The following is a 27,420-nucleotide window of genomic DNA, read 5'->3' as shown; positions in this document are numbered from 1 at the left end:
ACAGTTCCCTTTGCACGCGATCTGTATATATAAAAGCTGGGCTATCGAGGCGTCCTAGCTCTGTTTATATTCCTCCAAAGAAGAGATGTAGCTTTTTCCTCGCTTTGTTTAGCTTAGCTAAATGGGTAAATGTGCTCACAGCCTCCCCACCTCTTGGCCACGTTCGTCCTGCGCAAAATGTGCTGCAGCGGAGCTGCAAAATTCGTACCGTTTTTAGCCACGTTACCCTCTCTAATCCGTCCGAAATACTCGGGAAGGCGTAACGAATGCATTTTGCTTCTCAAAACGAAATGCCTCCCTTTGTTGATGTTGTTTTCACTGAGGTTAGGAAGGGGAAGGCTCGATTTTCCCCCCTTCCTCAACGCGGAAGTCCCAATTACTGTATTAAAAGAGCAATTCAACATTAGACCAAATAATCAACATTGATAATTGTGCTGAACACAGCAACTTAACAGCAGGCTCCCTGCAATTACCCACACATTCCGGGGCTTTAAGCGTACATTATCTCTGTTTCACTTAACAGCAAATAAAGCAGAGAACAGTCTGTGTGCCTTGGGTGTCTACTCGCTCCCAGACGCGCTGCGCCTCTCGCAGCCTTCCCCATTACCATCTCTGATTTCTGGGGTCCCCTCGCGCTGCAAGCAGGATTGAGCAAATATCCTGCTTGGGGTGGTTGTCCTTTTTTCCTTTTTATTCCTTTTTTTTTTTCCTTTTTTTTTGGGGGGGGGAGGGGGGGTGGGCAGCCCGCGAGCAACACAAAAGCAGGCATCGGGGCTGCACGTGCGCAGGCTGTGCAAGCACACATATGCCCACACACTCTCCCACACACGCCTGGTCTCGCAGGAGGGTGGCCGGGCTGCTGGTGCCTCCTCGCCCCTCTTGCCTTAATTTCCCTTTGTTTCCCGGAGGCAGCCCCGACCTCTGGCACGGCCGAGCCCCTCACGGCTCGGCAGCCCCGGCCGCAGGGAGGTGCAGGAAAGAGCCCCATACAAACCTGCGCCAGCTTTTTGCTCCCCACTCCTAGCTCTAAAATTTATTTAGTGCGAGAGGGGGGCTGCAGTGAGTCCAAGTAGGTGGCGTCCCGCGATTAAGCGCCGGGCAGCTCTGTCATGTCTGCTCTGACACAAGCTGAAGTTGACTGCCAAAGTGCTATAAAACCGCAGGTCAGTCTAGAACTGTTTTCGGTTCTCCTAGACGCGCCGTGTTCAATTATAGCCTTAAAAGCCCTAATACAAGTGCAAGAATTTGTTTGCCATCACACAGAGGCGGGGCGAGGCTCTGCAATGGTGGCGCCTTTGTTATCTCAAAGTCACTGAAATCCTTATACATTCCTTTTTTGCTGGGGGGGGGGAACTGTGTGAGAGCAGGGTGTGGGGGGAGATTTCTTCGTGGACGGAGTCGGAGGGTGGGGGGACAGAGGAAAAATAAACAGCGCTCGGGTACCAAAAGAGGACTCCCACCCTCACCACCCCCCGACAAAAGCTGGGGGAGAAATGAGATGCGAGCAGAAGTATAGCGTTAAGGAAAAAGCCAACCAGAGATCTTGCACCCCCCCAAGCCCAAGTTGTGTGGGGAGGGAGGGGGGAGAGAGAGAGAGAGAGAGAGAGGGAGGGAAAATCCCCAAACGCTTTTACAATCCCTAAACGACAATGCAGTCTTCTGCTGGCGGTTTTGACGACATGCAATCTCTTTCCATCCACTTTCTAGCAAATATGTCAAGCTTGAAGATTAATTCATTAATTTCAAGTTCAGCTCGCAGACATGCAGCAAGCATGAGAAGTTCTTGCAGCAAACCAAAATAAAGAGTTCATTACGGGGATACGTCCAGAGCATTTGATTTGTGAATGGTAACCCTTGTAAAATAAGAAAAAGGCATATAAACATTAATGCTAATAAATTAGTTTACTCCACTACAAAGTAATTACTTGATAATATTGAATTTACAGCTTGAATTCAAATGTAATAGTTAACTATAATGTAGGGAAAATACATAATGAGAATATTTTTTCTGTGCACAACATGATTAGATTTGTTATTGAGTCAGTTACGATAAGCTAAGCAATAAATAAACAAATCGATGTTGACATTTAAATACCGAAGATCTCCAGAATTTACTATAGAACTTTCTCCGGATATATAAATACTTCCACAGCACTGCAGAAGAAGGGGGGGGGGGGAAATCCAAATATTATTTCCCTAGCATTTTAGTTTCCCTTCCATTAGCCTCCCAAGCCCAGGGGGGGGACAGATCTCGAAGCACGTCTAATTTCATAAGAGCACCGACTTCACAATAGCCTTTTGCCGTTCTGTTTTTCTATTTTGATTAAATCCAGCCGGAACCCAAATATTTCTTTTCTGAAATCGAGCATCAGACTAGCAAAAAATATTTTTTTCCAACAGCCGAGGGATGTCCATGCCTGAAAAGGTGCTGTATTCTTTGGCGTATTTCTCTGTTTTCTTTGGCTCTGCTCATTCGGTGGGGTGTGCATTTTTATTGGCAGAGAAGTGCTTTTTAGTCTCTGCCCTGTACAATCCGCTTTCTATATCATCCCTTTCATGCAACAATAGTAAAAGTTTAACCACGTTTTTAAAATAGGTCTCCCTGGGTCTCAGCCTTCAGCGACGGTACGAGGCGAAAAGGCAAGCATCACGGTACGGCGAGTTTGTTCCTAGGGGTTAATAGTATGTCAAATCATTTTAACTAGGCTTCTGGCAATTAAACCCCGAATATTTGTCAAAGCGGGGCAGCCCAACATCCCCTGGTTTCCCAAGTATTTAGCAGCAGCGCGGAGGCGAAGAGATCAGCAAACACTTTTGAGCTCAGCGGTCTGCAGTTTAAAGGGCTTTCTGGCGTCGCACATAGGCGAGCGACGGTTTGGGGGGGCGAGGGAAGGGAACCTGCGATCGGGGAGTGAAATCTCTGGAGCTACCTCTAGTAAAGCTGGGATGAAGCCGCGCGGGGTATTTGAGGTTAATATGTAAGTAAGGGAAGGAAGACACTAAGCGCTTCGGAAGTGAACATGAATGCAAGCATGTAATCTATTCACCATGAAAATCAGTACAGACTTGACCCTGGCACATTCTTCCTAGTAACGTTTCCAGCAAAACCCTGCAGGGCGAGGGCTTTTTTTTTGCGTCTTTTTTTTTTTTTCTCTTTTTCCCTTGGGTCGGTGGGCAGGCAGAGCGAACCAAGGCGAGCTAAAAAAAGAAAAAAAAAAAAAAAGCCACGGCCGCTCCTTCAGGAGCTTCCTGCTAGCCAGCAGCCTCCTCGAAGGGCTCGGCGCTGGATTCCTCCTGCTCGCTCATTGCTTTTTCTTTTCTTTTTTTTTTCCAGCCCGGCGAGCAAACAAACAAACAGAGAGCTCTCACCTAGCCCTGCGGGGATGGCTAAGCCGCTCCGCCGGGGAACCGGGCGGCCGGGGCGGGTGCCGTACCCTTCGGGGGGGCATCCCCCGGAGCGGGGGGCAATGCCCCGGAGGGGGGCTGCTTTACCCCGGGGGGGGGGGGCGCCCGGCGCCGTGCCGATCTGTTGCATCCCCCGAGCCGGCTCCGAAGGGGCGAGGGCCCGGAGCCGCCGCTTGTCAATTTGGCGTGGCGTCACGTGACCGCACCTCCCTGCCGGGCTGGGGCGAGCTCTCCACGTCAGCCGACGTCTCCCAATTTTCCTCCTTCACGGATCCGCTTCAAAGGGGCAGCTGCGTTAGAGAATCATGTTAAGCTCAGCTAATGCGGAGAAGCCGAGGTAGCCCTAATGATGGATTTTGATGAGCGTGTTCCTTGTTCCTCTAACATGTATTTGCCAAGTTGTACTTACTACGTCTCGGGTCCTGATTTTTCCAGCCTCCCTTCTTTTTTGCCCCAGACCCCGTCTTCTCGCCCTATGACATACTCCTACTCTTCCAACCTGCCCCAGGTCCAACCTGTGAGAGAAGTTACCTTCAGGGAATATGCCATTGATCCCTCCAGTAAATGGCACCCCAGGAACAATCTGCCCCACTGCTACTCCGCAGAGGAGATCATGCACAGAGACTGCTTGCCTTCCACCACCACTGCTAGCATGGGCGAGATGTTCGGCAAAAACACAGCTAACGTCTACCACCCCAGCGCCAACGTCTCCTCCAATTTCTATAGCACGGTGGGCAGGAACGGGGTCCTGCCCCAGGCTTTCGACCAGTTTTTCGAGACGGCTTACGGCACCGCGGATAACCTGTCCTCAGCGGACTATTCGCTGGACAAGAGCGGCGACAAAGCGCCCGCGGCCGCCGGGGCGACGGCGGCAACTTCAAGTTCGGAGGGCGGCTGCGGCAGGGCGGCGGCGGCGGTGGCCGCGGAGAAGGAGAGGAGGCGGCGGCCAGAGAGCAGCAGCAGCCCCGAGTCATCTTCCGGCAACAATGAGGAGAAATCCGGCAGCTCCAGTACGTATAAAGGCAGCGCCCGAGCGCTTTAGGAAAGGGAGGTTGAAATCTAGCGCACCGCCGCTGTTAAATTTTTATATGCTGTTTTATAAGCATATAAGGTTTATGAAGGGCCTTTAGATTTCCCCCAACAAAACTTTGTTATAAAAGGCGAGATCACGTGTTTAGTGCTGAAATTGGCCGTGAAATACCCACCGGGCAATGGATGCCTTTAAAAAAAATTTCTTTCTCCTTCCTCTTTTCTTTTTAATAAGAAGAAAGAGGGGCTCTGCGGTCAGCTCTCGAAAATATAATAACGGACGTTCGATGCCTGTAAATGCGGCAAAAAGGGGGGATCCCGACTCCTTTGATATCGATGTAATCCAGTGATTTTATAAAAGCCATGTGTTGCACCAGGAGTCTAGTTAGGAGCTGAATTCAAAGCCATCGCCGTTTTAACGATTGCGCTAGAATAGCGTTTAACAGATAAAGTAGCCGCCTGAACTGTAGCAATATATTAAAAGAAACAAATTAACCTAAAGCTGGCCTTTTTGTCTAAAGGAAGCCATTTTACTAAGGCGCTGTGGCAATTACGTGTTGCCTTCTGTCCAACAGTTTGTTACTTACAATTGTTATTCAATCTGTCAAAGTCTGATTTTTTTATGTGGGCTTTTTAAAAGGCAAAGCTAGTATACGGCTGGGGGAAAAAAATACCTCGACAATGAACTGTACCAGAAAAGGAAGTTTTTAAAGGGATAGCGGCTGTGTTTCATGTAAAGAGCTCCTGAACCCTGAAACCTTTTATATTCCGCTTAATGAACTTAAAAACCGTGCTGGCTAATCGCGAGGAGAAGACCTCGGCAGAGCCGAGACCGTGCTTCGCAGCGGCGGGCTGGGGGAGCAGGCGGCGCTCAGCTGCAGCCCCGGGCTCCGGGGCTGTGTCTGGGCTGGGGCCGGGCGGCAGGACTCGGTCTCCGAGCGAGGGACAGCGGGGAGCCGGCAGGGCTGGCGGCGGGGTGCCGGTGCCCCCGGGCCGCTGCTGGAGGCAGCCAGGTGGAGGCTTCTCCGGGGAGCCTCCGTGCGCCTGGCGCCCGCCGAGGCCGCCTACAAAGGCTCGCTCCCTGCTCTGGCGAGCCGCGGCCGCCGTCCCCTCGACCCTTTTGCCCCTTCCTCCCGCCGAGCGAGGCCGCAGCCCCGCTTCCCGGCGGGGGTCGCGCCCTGCCCGGTGCCGGGGGCCGCGGCGCTGCGGGAGCCGGCGAGTCCCGGAGGGTCCCGGAGGGTCCCGGGCCCGGGACCCCCGCAGCCGCCCAGGCAGAGGACCGGCCGAGGGCGGCCCCAGAGTGGGCAAAACGCGTCTTTTCCATATGAATGTGTTTTGCCCCGGTGCCCCGGTCCCCCCACCCCTCCCGGCCCTCCTCAGCCCCCACCGGCGGCAGCGCTGAGTGACAAACCCTTCTGCCTTTTCTCGCTCCACAGGTGGACAACGTACCCGTAAAAAGAGATGCCCATACACCAAATACCAGATTAGAGAGTTAGAAAGGGAATTCTTCTTCAGTGTCTACATAAACAAAGAGAAACGCCTGCAGCTCTCCCGAATGCTCAATCTGACCGACCGCCAAGTAAAAATATGGTTTCAAAACAGAAGAATGAAAGAAAAAAAAATTAACAGGGACCGATTACAATATTACTCAGCTAATCCACTACTTTAAAACTCATAGGGTTTTTCAAGACGAGATTAAATTCCGATTTCGCCCTTGACAAGGTCAAGCCACGGGGTTACACGGAGGAAGGAGGTGTGTATCTGACGGGACTAGAAGAATCCGAGGTTTTACATACATGTAAATCCGCTCTGGGACTTCCACGACGATTTCTTTTTATATATATATAGATATATTTACATATCAACTGGAATCGGTTTGATTTTGACACACATGGCATCCATTTCTAAAGTGCACGTCACCTCTGAGCGCCAAGCCCATACCTCTTACCTTCCCAGGCACCGCGCCCCATCCTGCTCCCGATTTCGGCAGCCGCGGGCGGGGACGGCGCCCCCGGCCCCCCACCCCAAACCCGCGGTGCCCAACACGTGCGAGGACACCGCCGGGCCCTGCTCCCTCAACCAGGACCGCTGCAGGAGGCAAACTTTCCGAAATAATCTCCTGCCCTTCCTGGCGGCGATTTTCTATCTCGCAGGCAGCGCTCCACCATCGCCCATGGGGTTGAGATGCGAATTGGAGGGGAGGAAGAGAAAATTAAGGGGGGGTGACATGCCTACACCTTCACGAGGCCAACCACGAGCAGTTGTAATATGGATGTAGTGATGGGTATAATAGTGTTTCCTTTGGAGGGGGGTGGGAGCAAGGGGGGAGGGGGAAGAAAGAAGAAAACTAAGTGAAAGACTTAATTATTTACTAAAAAAAAAAAAAAAGAAAGAAAGAAAAATCAGGTATAAATTTGCCATATGTCGTAAAGAAACAATCACTGAAAAAAAAATAAAAGCGCAAAGATTTAGCAAATTTTAACTAGCTCTCGTTTTATTTATGACAACTGACCACACGTTGCCATCTTTCTGGAGACAAATCATATTTAAATGCTAAAAATAAAGTCACACGGCAAAAAAAGTGTGAATTTCAGCGTTTTAGAAGAAAAAAATACATAAAGGAAACTAACCTTCTGGCTTCTGGCTCACAAACTTTCTTCAGGAAATACCTGTGGAGAACGACAGTTTAGCAAATACCACACAACACTTAATTGAAACTTGGAGTTGTGCAATGCACACACATTGGATCATTAAAATAACTCAATCGCCTGTTCTTTTAAAGGTGGCTAGTGAGGAGTTTAATCAGAAGCCAAACAATGTAAATATGGTAATTTTGTTGTTGTCTACTTTAAATGTCACGAGCTCGACTTTGTCGCCCAGTCGACATATGCAAAGAATGAAGAGTTGTTTGGAGTTATTTTAAATATCTATAAATATATATATTTCCCTGCAGGAACCAAAGCGTGAAAAAAAATGCAATTTAAAAGAAGAAAAAGAAAAAAAAGGAAAATATTTAAAATTCTATATCAGTTTACAAAGGATACGGTGTTCTATCGTTAAGGTAATTTGCTGTTGAGAATATCTGAATGTATATTTCATACAGGAACGGTGTTTTACAAGACTTGTAAATAATAAAAAAAGAACCCATGACCTATTTTGTTCGAATGCTTTTTTTTTTTTCCTGATTTTTTTCCTTCGGGGCTCGAGGGTGTGGGATTTCTTTACATGTGCAACAAAGTGGTGATAAGAATGTTTTTTGATTAATAAATTTGCTGAATGGATGTAATTTCTTTGACACGGTTCACAAAATGCAGTATCTTTATATGACATCACTGTTTTCAATATGTATCGACTATATGTATATACAGTTTTCTTTTAATATGCGGAAGTACTTGGTTGCATGTATACAGTGGAACAGCGCACAAGGAAAATAAAAAAAAATGGAAACTTTATATTTTTCATTCTGGTGTTACATTACTGCAACGTTATTTTGCCTGATGGACTTTGGGACCCGAAACTCCTCCTGACCTTGGTCAGTCATTCCGGGAGAAATGCTTATCCTTTTGTGAACCCTCGCTGCTAAATCTTCTGCCCTGGCGTAAACAAGGGAACCTGGGCTTGCTTGTTCGAGCACCGTGCCGGCGGGGCTCAGGAATGGAAAACGAAGCATGGTCACAGCTGGCTACGTGCTAGGCCCTTCCCTTGTCCTGCCAGTGCCGGTAGAGCAAGGTCTTGTGTGGAGGGCTTGCTGTGACATTGTTGTTTGCTCCCCAGCACCCTCAGCCAGGAGGGCTGCTCTGGAAGTGGTCGCGGTGTCGGGAGCGCTTGGGGCATATTTCATGCGCCCAGCACCAAAGGGAAGGTCCGGGGCAGCCGATGGATGTGCTGAGGAGCGTGAGAGCCCTAAGAAAACTGTTGTCTTTGAAAAAAAAATTCCGCATGGCAGTGTGGTGGAAATGGCCTGTTTGAAATTGTCCTTGATCTCCAAGGCAAGGAGGGGGTGGGCTGAGGCGGGCGGGGGGAGGGAGAAAGTTAGGAGGGGGGGAAAACCAAAGGAAAACAATAGCTGAGATGGGAATGTGTTTGGGGAAGAGTGCTAGGATCTTTAATGTTGACCCTATTCCTAATCGCGAGAAGAAAGTACATTCCTTTTTCGCATTGTTTACTGACTTTGAACTTCTGTATTGCTTGGACATCACCCATAACCTTGAGGTGAAGGACTTACTGACTTGGGGCCTCTGCTGACAACCGCCACCCAGCCAGGCGACATCCCGTCGAAGGAAACGTTAGGAGAGCGAGGGGGGGGAAAGGGGACTTTGTTTGTTTGTTTGTTTGTTTGTCCAGCGTGCTGGGGGGGAAGGCGAGCTCAAAGGCAACGGACGGACGGATGGACGTGGACAGGCGGCGGGAGAGAGACAGAGGGACGGATGGAGAGCCGAAGGACAATGAAAGTTTAGCGAGAAAGCTTCCTTCCTCGGTTAAAAATTAACTGGCATTCATGGCCAATCCCAGAGACAGTTAAACCATGGAGTTTCTCTGCTCGGGGTTTGATTTCCTAGCCCAATAAAATCGCATCCTCTGTGCCGCTGTGACAATGCGGCCATAAAAAGTGTCCGTGACTTGTCCGCTCGCACAGGCGGAATGCCCCGCTATAAAGGCCGGCGGTTCGGCGGCTGTTCCTGCTCCTGCGGATCAGAGGGAGGCGAGGGGAGGTGAGCGGCCGCTGCCCGGCGCCCCGCGCCGCCACCCGACGGCTTGCAGCGGGGGCCGCCCGCGGCGGCGGCGGCGGCGGCGGCGTCGGGGCCGCTTTGCCACAAGATGGCGATCTTCAGATCAATGTCAAAGCCGCCCGGGGCGAGGGGAGCAGCCCTGCGAAATCTTGGCCTTTGTTCACTTTGCAGCCGCACGTTCAATTCTTTGCACTTTCCGGGCTCCGCGTTGCGAAAGTCAAGGGGAGGAAGAGGTGGAGAGGTAGAGCCGCTGGGCTGTGGGTTGGGAAATGCGCGAAGGTAAGTGCTCGCCGGGTGCCCTGTGAGGCATGTGCGGTTGTCACCGGGGTGTCACCAGGGCGCCGGGGTGGCCCCTGCCCCGACCTGGCTCCGTCAGGCACCTTGGAGGAGAACCGCGGGCAGAGGGAGCGAGGCAAGAAAAAAAAAAAAAAAAGTCGGGCTTAAACCCGGGCAATAATATTTCAGGGACTTTCGAAGTCGCAGCTGACCTTTTTCTGTCTCTTCATAAAGTTTTGGCCGGCGGCGTGGAAAATCCAGGGGATCTGGAAATATTTTTCAGAGAAACTTGTAGATTTCTTCCAGTTATAAAAAATTGTAGCGCTGGAAATATTATGAAACTTGACATTTATGTGTGGAACAGTAGGTGTCTTCAATCAACTAGATCTATGGCAACCCAGACTGCAAATGACAGACAATTCTGACGATCTTATTGGACTTGAACTGTAGTTTGGTTAGGGTCGTTTGGTAACTTAAAAGGATAGCCTGCTTCCTCGCAGCTGGACACAGCCTGTGGTAAACAAGTTTTGACACATTTGTGCTAAAAACTACGCATGCGGTTGCACGTTAAGTCAATGCTCGTGCAGGACCAGATTTGGGTATCTATCTATCCATCTATCCATCCGAACTAGACCATGTGCTGTAAACAAACAACAGTCACACATTCTCATGTACTCAGGGTTGCTCGGGGTTGTAGCTTTGAAACTCTATCCTCGCTACGAGTATCCCTAACTCCAGGTTACTTTTCTCGCCCATAAAAGTTTCACATGTTTTTGTTATGTCTCCATTTGAGAAGGGGGGAGGAGGAAAGGTGGTATTGTATGGAGATACTGGTTTGGCTACATATTTTAATCCGCTTGTTTCCTATGAGAGGGTATGCCGTATTTAATTATCTGAGGGAAAAAAAATTGTCCTTGCTCTCAAAGGAGTCTTCGTATGTAAATTAATGCAACTCGCCTGCAGTATTCTTAAGACAGCGCCCTTTAAAATTGTGCTCCTGGGGACCTGCTGCAAGCGTAGTTAAAAGCACATGTTCAGTCGGCAGAGAGCATTTTTCAGATGATTATCGGAACCTATCGATTTCATCAAAGATGCTCCATTAAAAGCTTGGGCACACTGATCTCTTTTGACCTCCCCTCGGAAACGCCAGGACGTAAGAAGTCACGTCTCGAGAAGGAGCAAGGCAATTGCCGAGGGTCCCTTTGCAACATTTCATTTTACGCCAGTCGAGTTAAACTCAGCATATTTGATCAAATATTTATTTTTCCCCTTGTTGTTTCCCTGCCCCATTCAATACTCCACTGAATAAATCAAAGGGACCCCAGCAGCAGTTAAAGCGCCCTCTGGTTACGAATTGTTTACTGACGGCCGCGGTCATAGGATAATATTTTAAAAAAACAAGCTTGTTTCTTACAATAACTGTTTATTATTTCACATGATTTGGGTTTGCATGTTTTGGAGGGAAGAGGCGAGGCCAACTCAGTGTCTACACTGTGTTTAATTAATCGTGTACTCAACTTCAGTTCACATACCACATCCAAACCCCTGGGAGGCTTTTTCATAAGCTCTTTGGTTGTTGTTTTTTTTTTTTTTTGTCACAATCTTTTCATTAAATGCTCTGAAATCGAAACTTCAAGCCAACGTTTGTGTCTGAGAGCCAAGCTATACCGCAACCAAAAAATACATTTGTACATGCATCCAGATCTTAAAGAAAAAAGGGCTACAAAAAGGGGAGAGGGGATACAGTTTCAATTAAGTTTCGCTTAATACAGCTGCGCGGCCCATCTCTCTCGATAAAAAGGGTGCACTTAAAAGACAGATTTGTATATTTAAGATTTTACCGATAGAGATATAACCCGATACCGCTGTTGCTTCTGCATGGTGTTTGGGGCTCTCCAGACAATAGAAAGCACCGTTCTCCTTACCAGTGCCGGAGGAATGGCGAGGAGATAAAGCCTTCATGAATTGGTCGGGGTGTATTTTGTTCTGCCTCATACTAGAATTCGGAGCTCGTCAAAATTACTTGCAAAATATGTTCCTAATCCAAATGAGTAAACTGATACACATACACTCTGAAATATAGTTAGGAGAACAAGCCTCCGGATGGCTGGAATAAAATTAAATCTCAGCCTAATTTTTAACAGGATAATCCGCCACAACAAGCCAATTCCCCCCCACCCCCCCAGCGTGAAAGAATTTCTAGTAAAGATAAAATTAGTGGGGCCGTCATTTGTCACCTAACTTGGCACGGACGCAGTTCCTAAACCTCCTGTATGAAATCCGCCTTCTTTGGAGCAAATCCAGAAAAAGAAAAAAAATGAAAGAAAGAAAAGAAGGAATCTGGCACACATGCACGTTCCTGACAACTGACAGTTCCAATATTAAATAACTATACCCTGATTGCATTAATTTTTCGAGATGTATAAAATGTAATCTGCAACTATATTCTCAGATAGGCGGCGCATGCACTCCTGCAACAAACTGCAAGGCCATTTACATTTTCGCAAATTGCAGTTTGCCCCTGTCTACAAATAAAAGCATATTTTAATTAGCTTACAAAATGGGTCTCTGGATTAACAGTGCTGATCTTTTGGTTTATACAGGCTAATAATAAAAAGATAAATCACGGTTTAACATGATGCGTTTTGAAATTTCCAGTCAGAGTTTGCTTAGGCTGAGCTGTCGGTTTTTATTTATTCCCTTTTTGTTTTTAATTTTAGTCCAACCAATAAAACGGCTTAACGACGCTATTAATGCATCTATTATATTTTTCTTAGATCAATAAAGTTTTATTTTGATAGTGTTGTCTATGTACGCCGCGAATTTAGATTCTGCGCGAAATCACCTACTCGCTGCTTTTGATATTTATCAGAATTTTATTTGCTCGGTTTTATAGACCCTGGGATAGCTTTCCTTACGGGAGCAGAATTAAAAAGAAAGCATTTCTCGTCCCCTGGCGTCCACAATATTCTTTAAAATTTCTTTTAAATGGAGGTTAAGCTCCAAGGGACACATTGTTAAGCGCTGGAAATGCGGTAGCAACACCCAATGCATGCCAAATTAGTTCAGTTTAGGCAGAATTGACCATTATCTTTTATAGTTAAGAATCAAGTGAACGTTATTAGTTTTACTCCACTGGCTTTGATGATGCTGGTTACTATTTGCCTTGGCCTTGTTAGCGATTAAAGAAAGCGGGGAGAATGCAACGGCGAGCGGAGTTCATGATCCAGGCGGAGTGCCTTGACCATCAAGCCGGCACCGGGCGTTATTATAAGCACAAGGACCGGCGGCTCCTGCCGGTCCTCTGCGTTCCCGACCGAGTGCTGAACCCCAGCCCCTGCATCGCCAGACCTTTGGCTAGGAAACCTGCGGTGGCCTGGCCGGGGGGCGAAGGGAAAGTTAAGCTAAAACCTGGTTCTCTTCGTCCGAGCTGTTCCCGGCCTCTGCGCCTTTTGTCTGATTTTGCCTGCATTCGCCTTCCGAGGGAGAGAAGCAGCCAGCTTCGTGTTTGTTGCGATGCATTTTGAGTCCTTTTTATTCAGGCTGACGAGGATCATAACGTGCTTTTATAGGCCTTTCCCCCCTTTAATCCAAATTTTAAAAGGGAGCTGCTTATTTTAAAAACAGCTTTGGAAGGATTTCAAGTGTTACTCCTCGATTCCGTATGGCTTTTGGGTTTGCAATCCATTTCTATTTAATTTGGCAAATGCAAAATAAACATACCGCAAGAGCGGACTTCCCCGGAGTAATTTTTATACCTGACTCGTGTAGAGAAATGTATTGGGAACGAGGAGTCGGGGCTCACGTTTCATTTTATTTAGATCTGCATTTATAACGCTAAGCCTATTGATAATGGCCTTCCTGTATACTGGCCAATAAAACGGTCCCTTATATGGTATTAATTTTGTTAGCAGCGATACGGCCCTCATAGGAATCTGATAAGGGTTTGTCCATCACACATTAACACATCGTGGGCTTAGCCGGCTTTGGGAAACACAAACAGTATTCCAGGAGCAAATGCGGGGAAAAACTCGGAGGGTTTCTATAGGCTGTCGGGCCGGCTCCTATCACCCCATCCTACAGCGCTCAGAAAGGAGCGGTGCCTTGGTGCTCACTCGAGAAGGCTGGAAAAATAAGACGCCTTTCCATCAAGGTTTTATGGGTCCTGCAAAGTTGTAACAACCTCTCCCTGCCCCAGCTGATGAAGGACGGAGCCCCGGGAGGGCCCCAGCAGCTTAACTCGCCTGCGGAAACCAACAGGCACGTCCCGCTGCCTCCTGCACGGAGCGACTCGTCCGGGCCAATGTCAAAATGTGGCAAACAAGATTTTCCCCCCGGCAAGGCAAAGGCTCGCGGGGGCGACCACGTGAGGCGTGACAGAGCCGTGGGGCGGAGGGCAGAGCCTGCCCCGGGTCGCCTGCGGGGCGCTGCGAAAGCCAAGGGTAGGGGCCGGGGGCTGGGGACCGGGGACCGAGGGGCCGGGGGACCGGGGGACCGAGGGGCTGGGGACCGCCGAGCCACGAGCCGGGGGCCAGTGCCCGGGCCCGGTGGCTCCGTCCGGGGCAGAGCTGAGGCCGCGCCGGTACCGGCGCTGCCCCCGCTCTCCCAGGCGGCCGGGAGCGGGGAGCCGGCCGCCTCCGCTTCCCCGGGCTGCCGAGGGGGAGAGGAGCGAGGCCGGCTCCTCAGGGGTGGGCAGCGAGCGCTGGAAAAGCCCTGAGAGCCGCAGGCTCCGCTTAGGCTGAAGAAGGCTTAATTCCTCGGGGCAGGCTGATAGGCGACTTCCAAATGGCATAAGCGAGAGATGATGGAAGTGAAAGCAAGCGATCATTAAGCGATTCATTAGAAAATCTATCTGTCTCTCTGTCTGCGTGCTTGTCTGTCTGCTATCTGTCTGCTCCCTCCGCCACAATTACATATTGGCTGGACAGAGCTGTCTAGTATCTCAGGATTCATCTACTTATCCTTCTTTCTATTATTTAGTACGGTGCTTGTGACAGAGACGGTGCTTTTGAAGAGGCGAAAAGTGAATGACCCAAATGGAGGGAGGGAGGAATCAAAACGACGGCCCAAATATAAACACGTCAATAAACAGGGTGCGCAGCATCATGCGAGGATCCATTTGAACTGCTCGCGTCTGGATTCTTTCTGTGGCGTATGTCTGGCTTTAGATTTTAAATGGCAATCAGACCTCGGGAAGAATCCAGCGTTAACTACAGCATTAGAAGCTGCAACCGCACAATTAATCCTCCCAGAGTGGCATTGCTCCCTCTGAGATCCCCGAGCGCAGCAGCGAGCGTTTTATCTCTAGGAAATTTAAGCCCAGACTGGCGTCGTGGTGGTGATGCTGAGCTGGAAGCAGCCCCTTCCCCAGCACTTTAACGCAAGAGACACCAGGCCCCTTTACGGCTCCCAATGATCCGTGATAAACAATAACACGTCTTTTATTCCTTAAAAAACGAGACAATCAAATAAAACGAGCGGAGCCCGGCCATAAAACCCGCGGCTTTATTAATTTCGCGACACACGCGGGCTGCGCGGGGAGGTGAGCGCGCATCGCTTCCGGCAAGCCCAACCGCGGGGAGAGGAGCGCTAATAAAAACTTCATCTGGATGCAGCCTCAGCCTAGGTACAATAAACATCGGGGCGGCCGGGGCTGTTTTATCGCTGTGCGGGCCATAGCAGGGGAGCACGTCTCGGGGTGGGTGCCCCCCAGCCCCACTCCTGCCCCTTCCCCGGCGCGCAGCTCCCGCACGGGCGCAGGCGCTCGCCCATGTGCGCCGCGCGTGCGGGTGGAAATCCATCTCCCGCATTAATATACATCCATATCCCAAATTCAGAGGTCGACCTGAGAGCAGCTCGGTGCATACGAAACCAGACGGGGAGGGGTTGCTGGGGAGGCCCGGGCTTCCATTGGCTGCAAACGTCCGCCGTGGTGCGGGGGTATCTCTAATCATATTCAGCATGTTTTGCACAAGAAATGTCAGCCAGAAAGGGCTATCTGCTCCCTTCGCCAAATTATTCCACAACAATGTCATGCTCAGAGAGCCCGGCCGCAAACTCTTTTTTGGTAGACTCCTTGATCAGCTCGGGCAGAGGGGAAGCGGCGGGAGCAGGAGGCGGAGGCGGAGGCGGAGGCGGCTACTATCCCAACAGTGGGATCTACCTGCCACAAGCGTCCGATCTGTCCTACGGGCTGCAAAGCTGCGGACTTTTCCCCGTTTTGAGCAAACGCAATGAAGGTACTTCTCAAAGCATGGTCCCCACCTCGCACCCCTACGTGTCAGGGATGGAAGTGTGGCTAGACCCCCCCCGGTCCTGTCGCATGGAAGAGCCGGAGAGCCAGCAGGCCACCTCGTGCTCCTTCGCTCAAAACATTAAGGAGGAGAGCTCCTACTGCCTCTATGACTCAGAGAAATGCCCCAAAGGCTCGGCCGCCACTGACCTCGCTCCCTTCCCGAGGCTGAGCGCCGAGGTCAGCCCAGCCAGCAACGGCACCGGGGTTCCCGTCCCGGGGTATTTCCGCCTCTCCCAGGCTTATGGCACCTCCAAGAGCTACGGCGCGGGGCCTCCCGGGGCTGCCCCCTTCCCTCCGCAGCCCCCCGGCCGCTTCCAGACGCCTCCATCTCTGCCTCCCGTCCCGGACGCGGGGAGGAAGGAGGACGAGGAGCGCTCCCCCAGCCCCTTGGCGTGCGGCTCCCAGCGGGAGGACGAGACCCAGGCTTCGTCTTCCACCGCCGAGGAGCTCTCCCCAGCCCCGTCGGAGAGCAGCAAAGCCTCTCCCGAGAAAGAGCCCGTAGGTAAGCAAATAACGGTGACGGTGGCGGTGAGGCTTGAGGAATGGTAGCGGTGGTAATGAGAAAGGAAAAGCGGCCGAGGAGCGTGGCAAGGCGAAAGGAGGATCCCAGCAGCCCTGCGGGGCTGCCAAGAAGCGCTGCTCACACTGACCTTGTGAACTTTGTAATATTCGGGCATGGGGTTGCCGTAAAAATTTCATGTCCGTCCTATAGTTTAAAACCCTTAGAGCCTCTGCTCTGGGCAACTTTAGCCTGCATGCGGCTTAAACGTATAGCAAAGCGAGATCAATCTTTCCCCTGCGATGCGAAGGTGCCTACCAGATAACAGAGATGTTTGTAAAGCATCCAAAATAAGCAATAGGCAGTGCCAATAAATAAACCTATTAACGCGGTAAGTTATATTTTACGATCCAGAATGCTTTTCGGAATAACAGCCGCGCTGAAATGTGCCATCTATGAACTGCTATCAAATTAGACTGATGAATGCACCGCGAATATCCTTCAGCGTCTACACTAGATAACAGGCTTGTTATTTATTCATTTGCTTATTTATTTCCCTTTCTGGTCCCCATGGCAAAAAAATAACTCCCTTTCCCTGGGCTGCAGGCTTTTCAGGCGCTTCCCTCTGGCTGCATTTCAGACGCCCTGTTATTCCTTCAGGCGCCCCGTTGGAAAATAATAGGATTAAAACAAAAAGCAAGCAAAAGAAAAACAAACTCCTAGAGAGTCGCCCCCACAACAACGAACCACTCCGAGCCACCGAGGGATCGGTTTTATCTCTTTCCCAGCCTCTTCCAACGATAGGAATAAACACCCTGCAACGGGTGATTTTTTTTCTCTTTTATTTTTATTGTATTTTTCTCCCAAACCTTTGGAGAAGAGAGGGCCATGGCGAAGCTTCCTGAGACGGCAGGGGCAGGACACAGGGAGGCTCCTGCTCTGCAGCTCACCTTGTTTTCAGCCTCCAGAGCACATTTACAAAGTTCAGATCCGCACGGTTTTTTGTTTGTTCGTTTGTTTTTGAGGGGAAACAGGTGTCTCGGGGGAGGGGGGAGTAAAAAAAGACCCCAGGCCATCCACTAAGTCGTCTTCCAGCAGCAGTGGGGTCGGAGCGGGTAAAAGCCTATTTTGGGGGTTTGGAGACGAGCTGCCCAGCGGGCCGCGCTCCCCGCCGAGCATCCCAGCAGAGGCAAGGCTGTTCCCGGCCAGCTCCAGGGCCTTTAGGAAACCGCTTTGAAGCTCTCGGAAGCGAGGTTCCCCCCCCCCCGGGGCTCCCCACATCTCAGCTCTGCCCTGGGGCCGCAGCTGCAGGAGCGAACCCCTGTGCGCACACCCGCACACACACACGCACACTTTTCCCCCTCTCCCTCCCCAGCTCATCGCCTCCTACCCACCGGTAACGTCCCTCTTTTACTTTCTCAAAACTAGGCAATTCAAAAGGAGAAAATGCAGCAAACTGGCTAACCGCAAAAAGTGGCCGAAAGAAACGGTGCCCCTATACCAAGCATCAAACTCTCGAGCTGGAAAAGGAGTTTCTGTTCAATATGTACCTGACTCGTGAGCGTCGCCTAGAGATCAGCCGCACAGTCCACCTCACAGACAGACAAGTTAAAATCTGGTTTCAGAACCGCAGAATGAAACTGAAGAAAATGAACAGAGAGAATAGGATTCGGGAGCTCACAGCCAACTTTAATTTCTCTTGATGAACCTATAAACACATCTTTATGGTTTAAAGAGCCAGTATCATTTTCCTAGGCTGTAGTCATCTGCACCTGTATGGATTAACGATTTTAGACGTTCTCAATATGTCCTTAACCTCTTAATAGCTACTTTGGGGTGGCGGGGGGGAGGAAGAAAGCCATGCTAATGCACAAAATGCCATGTGTGAACCTCCCTGGTTCCTGCAGGCTTCCCCGGGCCCGAACTCTTCTTTCAAGCTTTGAAACCCAGAAATATGATTTCAGGAGCTGCAAATATCTTTCCCCTTCATATCTCTCCGAAAAGTAAACGAGCTCGGTTAAAGGTGCATTCTTTTAAATTATAGGAGGTGTAACTTGGACTGTACGTAGCTTCAGAATTAATAATTTAAGCCTTGCCATATTTCTATATATTGGGAGCTCTGCTTTTTCCCCCTCTGTTTTCCTTTCCTTTTCTCCCCCCTCCCCCCTTTTTCCTTCGAGAAGCAGGACTTACAATAATGAAATGCAGGCATCCTTTAAAAGGGCTTCATGGGAACTGGCGTTAAGAGCGATTTTTTCCCCCCTTTACCTTGAAAGTCAACATTACAGCTTTAAAATTGGCCAGGAAAATGAAATCTCTTCTCTTTAAAGGTATAAAAGAGTTCGTGTTGCTCATGGACTAAATTATGACACTTACCTCTGAATTTCTCTCTCTCTTTCTGGTTGTAGATATTTACTTAATGTAGTTTTGCTTAAATATGTGGAATTAGTGATTTTTTTTTTGTCTATAAATAACGTTACCATTGGTAACACAGAACAAGCACACAACAATTGCCCCTTGAGAAAAAAATAGTCACTTTTTCCTCACTAATTTCACTGAAAAGTGTATATCCTGAACATCAGAAGGACTTTCTGAGCCAGAGTCTAAGATAGCAAGGGAGAATATGTTCGTCTTCCTTTATACTGTGAAGTTACATGCATCAAAGGGTCAAGCATATAGATGAAAAAAATTTAAAAAGATTAAAAAAAAAGAAAGAAGGGGAAAAACTATAATTACAGATATGTATAAATGTCTATTATTATTAAAATGCCGATACTGTTTTAAGCAAATGCATTCTATCGTTATTATAAATGTTAGTTCTAGCTATATCTAGTTCTTACCTTAAATCGGAATAAATTAATATTGTAATGCTGCTGTGCGTGAAAAAGACGATGTTTATGTTCTCATAGAAGAATAAAAAAAGTGGAATGAATCCTTTTAATTTTACCTCTTTTTGTGACTGTTTATCCTCAGGTTCTACTTTATGTCTTCAAGAACTTTTACAACAGGAATAGCTGCTTAAACCCCCTGCAATTACTTTAGGAATCTATTTAAATATTACCTAGACGGTCGTAATTTGTCTGGGCCATATAGCGATGGTGCTCTAAGGTTTGTCGGCTTTTGTTCAGTTTTATGACTTGCTAGTATATCTGGATTGTTGCTGTCTTGAACGAGTGGTTTCAGTTGACTGAGGAGCTGCATAGACTGAGGAAGCAAATTACTATTTCTTGAGGGTCGGGAACGGATTTTTTTTTTTTTTAATCAAGCACCTACGAGTGTGCGGAGATCTTTTAGCTCCAGAGGACGGTGACAAAACCTAGCTTTATCTCAGGGCTCAGAAGAAACCGTAAAGGTGAGCGCATGGGGGGGGGGGGGGGGGGGGGGACGGACGAGGACACATGAGAGTCCCCTTCGTGCCACCGGGCCGCTTCCACCCCCCCTTAGACAAGGCTGTTCCCTACCTGGCTGCATGCGGGAGAGCTTACTTCACCCGGGCTGCTTTTTGCATCCTCCCTTCTTTTTGCTGCATGCTTAGCTAGCAGAGTCTTGCACAAAGGAAAGGCAAAACGAGGGCTGGGAGAAGAGCGACAGCTAATGCTTTCTTCCCGGGTATGTGTATGCTGGGAGGCGGGGGGGGGGGGGTAGACTTTGAACCCGGGCTTAGTGGGAGCCGTTAGCTTTTTATGATGTAACATTGTCGTGCACGGCCTTTTCTTCCCGTTTGCATCTGCATGGAGAGGCGAGAGCTGCCTGGAGGGGAGGTTATGATGATATTTCTCTCTCGTTTTCATTAACCCACCCGAGTCTGGCCGGGGGGCGCGGAGGGGGTGCCGGCGGGGTGTGCGGGCGGGCGGGCGGGCGGGTGAGAGGGATGCTGTAGTCACGTCTCTGGTTTTATTTTCGTAGCGGGATCCTTGCGTTAAAGACCACGGCTATGGGGAAAGTAATAATTAGCGCCTGAGAACTGCTCTGTGGTTTAGGTAGTTTCATGTTGTTGGGGCTCCACCTTTCTCTCTACAGCACGAAACTGCCTTAATTACTTCAGTTGATATCATCACCAGGTATGCTTGGTGCGAGGGTCCTTTGTGCCCGAAGAAATCTTAAAGCTGAAGTTATCTGTAGGCGTCAAGTCCCAATGCCATTGTTCCCCACCTGCAACGGAGGCTCCTTTGATTCCTCAGATAAACACGGCAGCCGAGGGGGGAAGCTTGACAAGTTCTTCAAGGTTAGCTAGCTCCTAAGCGAGTCCCTGCCTGCTTGCGGGATTTTAATATGTCTCGTAGGCTGCATTCAAGGTCAGGTGCGTTTTTGCGTTCTGCTCAGCCCGGGTCGAGCTCGGGAGGGGGACGGGAGGGGGGGGGCTGCTTTTCTTTTGCTGTCCGGATTTATCAAAACCCAGCCAGCAGAAAGCTCTCGGCCGCCCGGGGGAGGGAAGAGCCCGACTCTGCCTGCGCCGCTCCGCTCCGCACCACTCCGCGCACCAACGCCGGCAAGGCCCACGCGTGCCGGGGGCTGCCGGCCCCTCCGGCGGCTCTCCCCCACGCAGCCCCCCCCCCGGGCTGGCCACTGGTTCCCTGGGGAACCCTGGCGGAAAGGCTCCGAAACCCCGCTCCGCCGTCGGGGCCGCTCCCCCGGGGCTCTCCGCGGGCTGGGCGCCCGGGGGCGGCGGCTGCCCCGCGGCCCACAAGGCCTCGGTTACGATCACGATTGCGGCGAGCCCGGGGCCGCTCTTCCGCGGCGGCGGAACGGGCAACAGCGACCTCTCCGGGCCCTCCGCCGCCGCCACCGCCTTTTGTGTCCGCCTCCCGCCCGCTCCTCCGGGCCCGCTGCCCGCCGCCCGCCCGGGGGGCAGCCCCGCCATCGGGGTGCCCGGGAGAGCAGAAAGGCTGACGCAGGAAAGGGCAGGAAAAGTCACGCGTCTGGGGCTTGTTTTCTTTTTTCTTTCTTTCTTTTTTAACTAATGACTGATTATTTTTGCTGAAAAAAGAAAAAAAAAACTTTTTCGAAACTCCGAACTGGGCTGCAGGCACTCAGAGTAGTTAGAGAGCGGATTTTAGCCAGACCTACCCTAGCTGGATCTTCGCAGGAGACGCCTCGGCTGGGTCAGCAGCAGATGTCTACGCTGCAGTCCAATATAAGTGTTTGTGTCTGCCTCTATACACACTGTGCGTCTGTCTTGGCTCTGTGTACATATGCGGGTGTATTTACAGGGCACATGTGTCTGCGTGCGTGCCTCTCCAGCCTTTACACACAGGTTTGCCTCTGTCCATTTGCATCGCATCACTCTGATTTTTGGACCGCTTCCCCCAAACTCTGAATCATTTTTTCTGCCCGCCGTGCCAAAATACCTCTGCGCGCTGGTAGCACCGGCAGGAAAAGGCGATCCTGAACTTCCCGTTCAGCGGGGATCGCAAACGGCCGCGCAATCCTGCGCCGGGGCTCCGCGGTGCGCCGCTGCTGGAGCTGCGCGCACCGATGCCCCCAGCCTAAAAATCCCGGGGTCCTCCTTCCTCTCGGAGCCGGGGCTCACTGCTAACGGCGTGGGAGCTCCACTATTTTGATCACGCCGGGATGGAGCTCAGGGAGCGTTTTGGTTCAGCCGCGAGAGGTACGGCAGGGCTTCGTTCCTGGAAAGTGCGATTTGGTATTGCGATTTGATGGGAAGGGCGATTTCTGGGCTGCTTGGCGTGTGCTGCGCCCAACCGTGTGAAGTGGCCAAAATGCCGAAATAATTCGCGATGCAAAGTGTACGAAGCCCGTGCTACCCGCCACGAGCTGTGGTGGCTCGTATGCAAAATGTACTTTGGGGAAAAGTGAGTCTAAAAGGACGAAAAAGGAGGCGAATGCTCCAGTGTTATTATCTGCAACGTGACCGCGTGAAAAATGTCTGTAATTATTTGCCGTCTTTTAACTCTTGCTCTCTGTACTCCCTCTCCTGCCGCTTGGCTGCTGGCAGTGAACAAATTCTGAATTTTACAGGGAAATAAAAATACAGGCGCGTTCTTTAAGACGTTATTGTTATTGTTATTCATTTGCTATTAGTTTTGGTGAGGAACCAAAAAAATGAAACCCGCTGCAAGTTGAGAACCCAAATTCGAATATAAACATCCAGGACTCCTGCAGCTAAGATTATTTTTTTCTGAATGGAAAAAGGAAGTTCTACAATCACATTTCACCACAGCTGACTCCTTACTAATAAATACAAATGACGTCGAGTTCCGTCTTTCCAGGAAAGAAATACAATTATTTTTTTCTATTACGGCGTGTCTATACAATGGCCACAAAAAAATAACAGAGGCGATCTTTATTTGCATTTTTTAAATGGTTAGAAAATAACGGGCTCCCTGTTTGCAGAGATCTTGTAACTGTTCTGTAATTTTCTAACTCTAATATGGGATAATAGTTTCATTATGGGCCTTTGTAATCCTGAATGGGGAGAGAGCGTTGTTAAAATAGGATCTCCGTAAGATTTCTGATTAAACCGTTGGGAAGACATGAAAAGAAAAAGCGAGAAAGAGAGAGGGGAGAGAGGGAGAGAGAGAAAGGAAGAGGCAGCCCACATAGCGATGTAAAACTAATTAGAACCACACTTTTGCACACACAATATTTACACGTGATTTTAATTATTGCCTCAGCCTTCCCTGAGATTCGCGAGGCTCTAATAAATATATTTCGACCAAATCGAGCGGAGATTTTTCTCGTGCCCCCCATCCGGATCCTGCAGGCTTCTTGGCCAGCCCCGGGGAGAAGCGGGCTGCGTGGCCGCCGGAGAAAAGCCCGGACCCGCGGGCACGTTTGCGAGCAGCTCAGCCCCTGCTTTAATTCCTAACACTGGACTTGGATCTGGCCGCGGCTTTACTTTCCCCTCGCTCGCCCTCCCCTCCTTCCGAGGGGGGACCGCAGCCTGGTGCCTAGGGGCTGGTGCCGCTCGCGTGTGCCCTGCGGCAAATAAATAGCCATATTCGCACGCAAATATTTTGGGGTCGGCAGAATGCGGTGCGAGCGAATGCAAGCGCCCCTTTTATAGCCGCCCCGGCAAGCAGGGTGCCTTTCGGCAGCGGGGAAGACAGGGCTTTTTCTCCCCTTTCCCCCCGCTGCTTCGCTGCATATTGAAGGATTAATCGTGGCGAGAAAGCCCGGCCAGCCCCGAGGCCCCTCTCCCCCGGGGGGGTCCAAGGGCAGGACGGGGAGGACGAGGAGGGTGTTTCGGTGATGAGGATGAGGAGGGGGCTTCGGTGATGAGGATGAGGAGGGGGTTCGGTCACTGCCGCCCTCGGTGAGCCCGGCGAGGGGGCGAGCCCACAGCCGGCCGCCCCGGTCCTCCTCCGGCCTCGGCGAGGGGGTGCGTTGAATTTGACTTTTCTCTGCTTAGCCCGGGACTGAACGGAACGGGATTATTTACAGTGATCTCCCAAACTAAACACAATGGTATAATTTAACCTTTCCGAGCACTCGTAAATTTTTACTGCTGTGAAACGCAGCGATGCAAATGAGCGCGCTCATAGTTAGTGACTTAATAACAACCCCGTGGCTCCCGAAACAATAACTCCTTATGAAATATAATAAATATATATTTAAATACAGTATACCGCAACTGCTATTTTCCTTTCTTTTTATTGCTTCAATTATTGTATAATTTTATGTGAAGGTCTCCGATCGGGAGGGGTTTTGTTTTGTGATTTTTATTTTTTTTTTCGCAGGAAACACGACCCACTGATGGGATGATTAACTGTGATATAAAATAGTCCGCTTAAACGAAAAAAAAAATAAAATAAAGGGTGGGGGGAGGGAGGAGGGAAAGAAAAAGGGGGAGAGGCCGTGAGGCGGAATCTGATCTTTTAATCTCAGTTGGCCGCAATTAAAACAAACTCCGCCGTATAACTCGCGTATCCCTTTGCATAAAAACATATGGCCTCGCTATAAAAATGATGGCTGGAGAACACTGCCCCGTTAATAGCCCGCGGACTGATTTATACTTTATTGTTCTGCTCCCCCCCGCCACGTGACCGGGGCAGCCAATGGGCGCCGGGGCTGCCCCCAACTTATTACTGACTCTACTTCTCCGCCGGCACCGAGTTGGTGCGGGGAAGCCCCGCAGCCCCGAATTGCGGCGGGTCCGGCGCCCCCGCCGCGCCGAGCCGCGCCATGTCGGCCCCCGGGACCCTCAGCAACTACTACGTGGACTCCTTCCTGGTGCCGGAGGGGGACGAGCTGGCGGCGCCCCGCTACGCCCCCCCGCCGCTGGGGCCGCCGCCGCCTCCTCCTCCTCCTCCGAGGCCGGCGGCGCTGGGCGAGCACCCCGAGCTGGCCCCCTGCAGCTTCCAGCCCAAGGCGCCCGTCTTCGGCCCCCCCTGGAGCCCCGCGCACCCCGGCGGCGCCAGCGGCGTCCCCGCCGTCTACCACCCCTACGCGCACCACCAGGCGCCCGTGGCACCGCCCGACGGCAGGTACATGCGTTCGTGGCTTGAGCCTGTGCCGGGCTCCTTGTCCTTCCCCGGGTTACCTACCAGCAGGCATTACGGCATTAAACCTGAACCGCTGGCGGCCAGAAGGGGTGACTGTACCACGTTTGACACTCACACTTTGTCTCTGTCTGATTATGCTTGTGGTTCTCCTCCAGTTGATAGGGATAAGCAAAGCCACGAAGGCGCATTCTCTGAAAGCAATGGAGAAAGTGAGGCAAACGGAGAGAAACCCCAGATCGATCCAAGTAAGTGGCACCGCGAAGGGCAATGGACTTCATTCAGGGCGCCGCGCCGGCCGCGGGGAGGTGTCGAGGTGCCGGGGCTAATGACTTGCCGAGAACCGGCTGCTGCAGCTGGGAGCCACCCGAGAAAGGCAGCGCTGCCTTTCGTGGGCTCTGCTGGCATCCAGGACGGCTCCAGCATCCCAGGCTGCAAGGAGGACAAAAACCCCACCCTGCAACTGCAACTTAAAGGAGAAAAAAAAATAAAGCCCCCCCCATCCCCAGCCCAGCACCCGAGCAAACTCCGCGGGACGGGCTCGCATCCTCCTGCTGCGCCGCGCTCACGGGCGTGAGCGAGGGACGGGGAGAGGGTGCCTGGGAAGCATTGGATGTGAATCTGTTTTTTTTTGTGACTTGGGGGGGATTATCGCGGAGCTGGGAGCAGAAACCTCGCCATTGACTCGGTGCCCTCCTCCCCCCTCCGTGGAAAACGCTGGGCCGGCTGCTCCCGGGGCTGCGGGACCGGTAGCAGGGCACCTCGGGATTGCTACTGCTAACAACGCTATGCAAATAAAGGTCTGAAGCAGCCCAGGCTTTAATTGTGCCGGCCGCAGACTGGCTCGCCAGCTCCTTGGGTCTTGCCAGTGATGACACGGGAGAAGGTCGAAAATTAAAAAGAGAAACAATTTCAACGACACGCTGCTCTGGCTGGGCACTCCCCGGGCTGGCCGTTTGAGGGGGGGTGTGTGGGGAGGACAGGAAGGAGGGAGGGAGCTAGCAGGGAGAGGAGGCGAAAGAGGATTTTAAAATTGCATCCTCCGAACAATAAAAAAGGGCGAGAGGAGGCGGGGGCGGCGGGGCTGTGCCGCGTGTGGTTCCGTGTGACCTCTCTCTGCTTTGAGCCCATTGTGCCCCACCGTCCCGAATGTCTGGGGCAACGAGAGCCACGTCGTAAACCCCAAAATCGGGACACCTAGGCGGGACCCTAAAAAAGTCAGGGCACCCCTCGGTGGTCCTGCGTGCTGTTCTCTCGACAGCCCCCTCCCGCCCCCCCCCCCCGAGCCTGAACTTCTCCTGCTGTTTCCCTTGCAGATAACCCCGCTGCAAACTGGCTCCACGCAAGGTCCACCAGGAAAAAGCGGTGCCCTTACACCAAGCATCAGACGCTGGAACTGGAAAAGGAGTTTCTGTTCAATATGTATCTCACTAGGGACCGTAGATACGAGGTGGCCAGACTCCTCAATTTAACTGAGAGACAAGTGAAAATCTGGTTTCAGAATAGGAGGATGAAAATGAAGAAAATCAACAAAGACCGAGCGAAGGACGAATGATGGTGATACGCGGGTTACACTGAAAATGCGTACAATAAAACAAAAACAAAGTTAAAAACAACAACAACAACAACAATATCCTCCCCTCGAGCCCTGCCATGCAATGCGTCTGGGTCCAGGCCTCATTTTTTTTCCATGGCATATTCTGGTTATGATTGTACCTTGATTGTCACTGTAGCATGGAGAGGCCAGTTTGCCAGGAGAGGTACAGTAAGACTTTTAATTTTCTAATAGGAAAGAAAAAGGGGGCATTAGCACGAAAAGGCTGTCTAGCTGGCTTGTATAAATCTACCTGTTTCTTCACTTATGAAAAAAAAAAAAGAACAGAAAAAACTACCTTTTCATAATGCACAACTATTTACGGACTGTATAGTTTAGTCTACGTAGTTAATTTTATTCGCTCTTTGCGCGGCAGAGAGATCTCTGCTTTAATACTTGAACACTGTGTTTTATTGTGGTAATTATGTTTGTGACTCAATTTATGTGCTTGGGTGCTGTACCGGATGTAATTGTGTAAGCTAGAATTCAATTTGAACTCAGGTTGTTTATTATAAAAATTGCATAGAGTATAGCTCTGTAGTGTATTAAGTCTTTTCTGTATAATTAGACAGTTAACCTTTGATTGTAAAATATATATATTATATATATCCCAATTTAAACACACAAAAAAAAAGTAGAAAAGAAGTTTGTCCGGGATGTCTGGGAATTATGGTTCTCAAAATATTTCGAAGCAAGTCGTTTTAGTATGCACAGTTGATATATATATAGTACTGTCTTTGTCAGTTGTATATATAATCTATATATTAAAAAGTAAATAAACAGACTAGCTTAAATATTGTTTTTGCACCAGTGAGCAGTTATCAGATTTCGGAGCTATACGTATATGTGAAAAGGGTAACTACCTATGGTTTACGTTTTAATTTTAATCGAATAATTTGATGGTTATTGTAATGAAGGTTAATTTTATTGATAATAAATTATACGCTATAAAAACCTACATTTGGTTATTGTAAATTTTTATCGCTTAGAAAAAAATAAATCTGGGAAGTGATGTCGATGCAGAACGTACACTGTCTATTTTGAAATGGTTACCTCATGGCCTACTGACCAAATCGTTGTGTTGAAATGATATTTAACTTTTTGCCAAATAAAATATATTGATTCTTTTA

The 27,420-nt window shown here is 50.1% G+C and overlaps 3 protein-coding genes and 1 long non-coding RNA gene across 4 annotated transcripts; 3 read left to right on the top strand and 1 right to left on the bottom strand.

Moving 5' to 3' along the window:
- Nucleotides 1-1,887: 1,887 nt before the first annotated feature.
- Nucleotides 1,888-4,083, bottom strand: LOC118252787 (uncharacterized). The gene is made up of 3 exons (XR_004780251.2): nucleotides 3,937-4,083; nucleotides 3,370-3,695; nucleotides 1,888-2,669 (listed from the first exon to the last, which is right to left on the bottom strand). It is a non-coding gene; the product is annotated as an uncharacterized LOC118252787 (long non-coding RNA).
- On the top strand, nucleotides 3,674-26,034 carry HOXA11 (homeobox A11). The gene is made up of 4 exons (XM_035556447.1): nucleotides 3,674-4,415; nucleotides 5,871-7,495; nucleotides 24,855-24,944; nucleotides 26,013-26,034. Exons 1-2 carry the CDS (start codon nucleotides 3,752-3,754, stop codon nucleotides 6,101-6,103), a joined length of 897 nt encoding a protein of 298 aa, XP_035412340.1. The 5' UTR covers nucleotides 3,674-3,751; the 3' UTR covers nucleotides 6,104-7,495; nucleotides 24,855-24,944; nucleotides 26,013-26,034.
- Nucleotides 13,526-19,166, top strand: HOXA10 (homeobox A10). The gene is made up of 3 exons (XM_035556445.2): nucleotides 13,526-13,882; nucleotides 14,421-16,237; nucleotides 17,663-19,166. Exons 2-3 carry the CDS (start codon nucleotides 15,418-15,420, stop codon nucleotides 17,935-17,937), a joined length of 1,095 nt encoding a protein of 364 aa, XP_035412338.1. The 5' UTR covers nucleotides 13,526-13,882; nucleotides 14,421-15,417; the 3' UTR covers nucleotides 17,938-19,166.
- Nucleotides 24,285-27,420, top strand: HOXA9 (homeobox A9). Its single transcript, XM_035556446.2, has 2 exons — nucleotides 24,285-24,944; nucleotides 26,013-27,420. The coding sequence occupies exons 1-2, from the start codon at nucleotides 24,380-24,382 to the stop codon at nucleotides 26,249-26,251; spliced, it is 804 nt and encodes a 267-aa protein (XP_035412339.1). The 5' UTR covers nucleotides 24,285-24,379; the 3' UTR covers nucleotides 26,252-27,420.

This window comes from Cygnus atratus, chromosome 2, assembly GCF_013377495.2.
Source record: "Cygnus atratus isolate AKBS03 ecotype Queensland, Australia chromosome 2, CAtr_DNAZoo_HiC_assembly, whole genome shotgun sequence".
NCBI lineage: Eukaryota > Metazoa > Chordata > Aves > Anseriformes > Anatidae > Cygnus > Cygnus atratus.
Note: the sequence above shows the minus strand (reverse complement) of the source record. Positions and strands in the feature narration are given on the sequence as shown.

Excerpts from the sequence above, each read along its gene's own strand:
- HOXA11 (XM_035556447.1), top strand. The coding sequence starts at position 3,752 with ATGATGGATTTTGATGAGCGTGTTCCTTGTTCCTCTAACATGTATTTG. Across the intron at positions 4,416-5,870 it reads GGAGAAATCCGGCAGCTCCA|GTGGACAACGTACCCGTAAA; the intron begins GTACGTATAAAG and ends CTCGCTCCACAG.
- HOXA10 (XM_035556445.2), top strand. The coding sequence starts at position 15,418 with ATGTCAGCCAGAAAGGGCTATCTGCTCCCTTCGCCAAATTATTCCACA. Across the intron at positions 16,238-17,662 it reads TCCCGAGAAAGAGCCCGTAG|GCAATTCAAAAGGAGAAAAT; the intron begins GTAAGCAAATAA and ends TCTCAAAACTAG.
- HOXA9 (XM_035556446.2), top strand. The coding sequence starts at position 24,380 with ATGTCGGCCCCCGGGACCCTCAGCAACTACTACGTGGACTCCTTCCTG. Across the intron at positions 24,945-26,012 it reads GAAACCCCAGATCGATCCAA|ATAACCCCGCTGCAAACTGG; the intron begins GTAAGTGGCACC and ends TTTCCCTTGCAG.